Source organism: Salvia hispanica, chromosome 6, assembly GCF_023119035.1.
Source record: "Salvia hispanica cultivar TCC Black 2014 chromosome 6, UniMelb_Shisp_WGS_1.0, whole genome shotgun sequence".
Taxonomy (NCBI): Eukaryota; Viridiplantae; Streptophyta; class Magnoliopsida; order Lamiales; family Lamiaceae; genus Salvia; species Salvia hispanica.
The window spans coordinates 18,025,101-18,028,783 of NC_062970.1; the positions used below are offsets into that span (position 1 = coordinate 18,025,101).

Below are 3,683 nucleotides of genomic sequence, written 5' to 3' on the forward strand. Positions count from 1 at the left end.
AAACTTTTGATGCCATTGCTTGGGGGCTTGCTTTAGTCCATAAAGAAATTTTACCAACTTACAAACCTTATTTTCATTACCAGGCATGACAAAGCCTTCTGGTTGTTTGATATAAATCTCTTCATTTAATTCACCATTCAAGAAGGCAGTCTTAACATCCATTTGGTGAATTACAAGATTATGTATAGCAGCAAATGCTAAAAATAATCTAATTGTGGAAATCCTAGCAACAGGAGCATAGGTATCAAAGTAGTCAATGCCTTCCTTTTGTCTAAAGCCTTGGATAACCAATCTGGCTTTATATTTGTCTATGCTTCCATCCACCTTCATCTTCGTTTTGAAGATCCATTTTCTATTTAAAGCTTCACAATCAGGTGGTAAATCAGTCAGTATCCAAGTACCATTTTGGATTATAGAATCCATCTCCTCTTGGATTGCCTCTTTCCAAAATGCAGAATCTCTTGAAGCCATAGCTTCTTTGTAGGTCCTTGGATCATCACCAATAGTAAAGCAATATTGATATTGAAAATTAATTTCATTTCTTGATCCTTCAAGTAAGTACAATTGAAAATCATTTCCAAAAGACTTAGCTTTTCTTGCCCTACTACTTCTCCTAACCTCAGGAGGTGTATCCATCACTTTTCCAGTTACATCATCAGAGTTACTAGACCTTGCAATCATGCCTCCAGGTTTAGGTATAGACGTGAATCTATCCTCATTGCCAAATTCAGCATCCTTTGACTCAATAATAGAGTGCACAGATACATAGTCATTGGGTTCTAAGACATAGAACCTATAACAAACAGAATTTTCTGAATACCCCAGAAACACACAATCTATACCTCTTTGACCTATGGTTTTCATTTTAGGGTCAGTTAGTCTTACCACTGCTCGACAACCCCAAACTCTGAGATAACTCAATTTTGGTGGTTTCTTATGCCAAAGTTCATAAGGGGTTATCTTGTTCCTTTTATTAGGAACTCTATTCAACAAATAACAGGCTGTTAACATAGCCTCACCCCAAAATCCTTCACTTAGGCCAGAATAACACAACATTGAATTAATCATTTCTCTTTCTTTCAGCTACACCATTTTGTTGTGGTGTATATGGAGCAGTCGTTTGATGTACTATACCAGTCGATTCAAAATACGCTGGATCATAATACTCACCTCCCCTATCAGTGCGAAGAGTTTTAATCTTCACACCATGATGAAGCTCTACACTTTCCTTAAAGATTTTAAATTTATCAAGAGCTTCATCTTTTGAATGGCATAGATAGACATGGCAAAATCTAGTAACATCATCAATAAAAGTAACTACATACTTTTTTTTACCATGTGATGGAGTTGAATGAAAATCACACAAATCACTATGTATAAGTTCTAAAACCTTAGTAACTTTATTGACATTCTTATTGAAAGGTTGTCTAGTTATTTTAGTTAACATACAAGTTTTACACTTTTCATTGTTCAACTCGAATGCTGGTATCAAACTCATTTTCGACATATCTTTCAATCTCTTATAATGTACATGTCCAAGTCTAGCATGCCACAATTCTGATTTACTAACATGATTACTAATACTTGTAGAGGTCATGCAAACAGAATTATTAACAAAAGAGACATCTAGATTCAACCTAAACATGCCACATAGATAACCAAATCCAATAAAATTATCATGCCTTGACAGAATGTATTTGTCACTTTCTAACACTTGTTTATATCCACAATTATTTAATACAATGCCAGAAACTAGATTCTTACGAATACCAGGTACATACACAACATTTCCTAATACTAAGGAATTTCCAGAAGATCCATCTTCAATTGGTTTAAAATCCTTGAACCATTGACGATCTTTGCATACATGACATGTTGCAACCGAATCAATCCACCATGACAGATCATCATCCTGCACATAAAATGCTTCAGAGATTATTGATGCATAATAATTCTCAACAGAATGATTATTAGGTAAAGAAAACGAACCTGATTGCTTTTCAGGATCCTTGGATCCACTTGAACCAGCCTCGTTTTTCCCTTTTCCTCCACCCTTTCCAGACTTACAATCCTTCTTGAAGTGCCCGGATTTGCCACACTTCCAGCAAGTCAGTTTAGGCTTCTTATTTCCATCCTTACTGTTATATCCTTGAAACTTCCGTTTCCCTTGAAACTTACGTTTCTCTTTACCAGCCTTTGAGGATTCACCCTCTTCCACCATGTTCACAGAAGAACCAGCCATGTTTTTAATATTACCAACAAAACTCTTTTCCATATCTCGTATGGACTGTTCAATCTGGAAATCACTTCCAAGTTCGACCAAGTTCAATTCCTCCTTCTTGTGTTTCAGATTATTTTTAAAATCCTTCCAAGAAGGTGGCAGTTTATCAATAATACTAGAGACAGAAATGGATTCATCCATTTTCATATCATATTGGGAAAACTGTCCCAATATCCTCAACAATTCGTTGTATTGTTCCATGACAGGCCTCGAATCAACCATTTTATAGTTAATAAAGTTACCAACAAGAAATTTCTTGCTAGAGGCATCTTCTGCCATATATTTGGCTTCGAGGGAATCCCACAATTCCTTAGCAGACTCAACATTTTGATACACATCAAATAGAGAATCAGACATACCGTTTAAGATGTGACCACGACATATGTAGTCATCGTTCTCCCACTTCATATGCCTCCTCGTCTGTTCCAGAGTTTCGTTTTCAACAGCCTCGGGCATGGGAGTACTCACAACGTACACCACCTTGAGATTTGTCAGCATGAAATGCATCTTCTTTTGCCAGCGTCTAAAGTCCTGGCCAGCAAACTTATCCAACTTCGCGAAACCTTTCGCTCCTTCCTTCATCGTTTCTTTGTTCGACATAATTGATTTGATCTTTGTTAGGGAGATTCAATATATAGAACAGAAAAATGGATATCTGAAAGTCGTGATTATCACTTTCAGATCAAATCAATTTCGGTGGTTCTACCAAACTTATTTGATCGGATAAAATTCAGAGAAATCAGAAAATTCATATGTGTATTCGAGATTACGAACCAGAAGAATTGATCAGATTTTGAAGAAGACGACCGGTGCAGCTGTTGACGAAACAGTTCATCCGTTGGGAATCTTAACTGAAAATAACTGATTTTCGGCGGCGATGGTTTCTTGGTGAGCCATGGCTTCGAGGAGGAGCGTGACGACCTCGGCGATGGCGATGGTCGTGGCGGTGGTCGTGCTTGAGCAACTCTATATTCCATAACATCTCTTCTTCTTCATTATTTTCATATGTATTAGAATCCAATGCATCTTCATCTACATCACGAGCTAGAGATGGAGTCATCACAAGAATTAAAACTCCAATAAGCATTAAGAAAGAGAATGTACTAGACATTTGTTTCAATGATTGATAGTATTTTTTCGATGTGAAAAATTGAAGAAAGTTTATGATATTTTATACTGGAGGTGAGGAGTAATGTTAAGGTTGTTGGTCAATGATATTAAATATGGAAAATTTACCATTAATGCAATTTTCTCTATTTATTTATTTTTTTTCAAATTTAAGAATGATATAAGGTAAATGTAGATAATAAGATTTTGTGCTTTCCATCTGTAATTAAGTAAATCCCCGGATATTTAAATTCTAGGATATTTAAATTCTGTGAATATTAATGCACGGTTTATT

At 35.9% G+C, this 3,683-nt stretch overlaps 1 protein-coding gene across 1 annotated transcript; it reads right to left on the reverse strand.

The window, feature by feature from the left end:
- Positions 1–2,114: 2,114 nt before the first annotated feature.
- Positions 2,115–2,863, reverse strand: LOC125194841. The gene is made up of 2 exons (XM_048093058.1): positions 2,179–2,863; positions 2,115–2,119 (listed from the first exon to the last, which is right to left on the reverse strand). The coding sequence occupies exons 1-2, from the start codon at positions 2,861–2,863 to the stop codon at positions 2,115–2,117; spliced, it is 690 nt and encodes a 229-aa protein (XP_047949015.1).
- Positions 2,864–3,683: the final 820 nt, after the last annotated feature.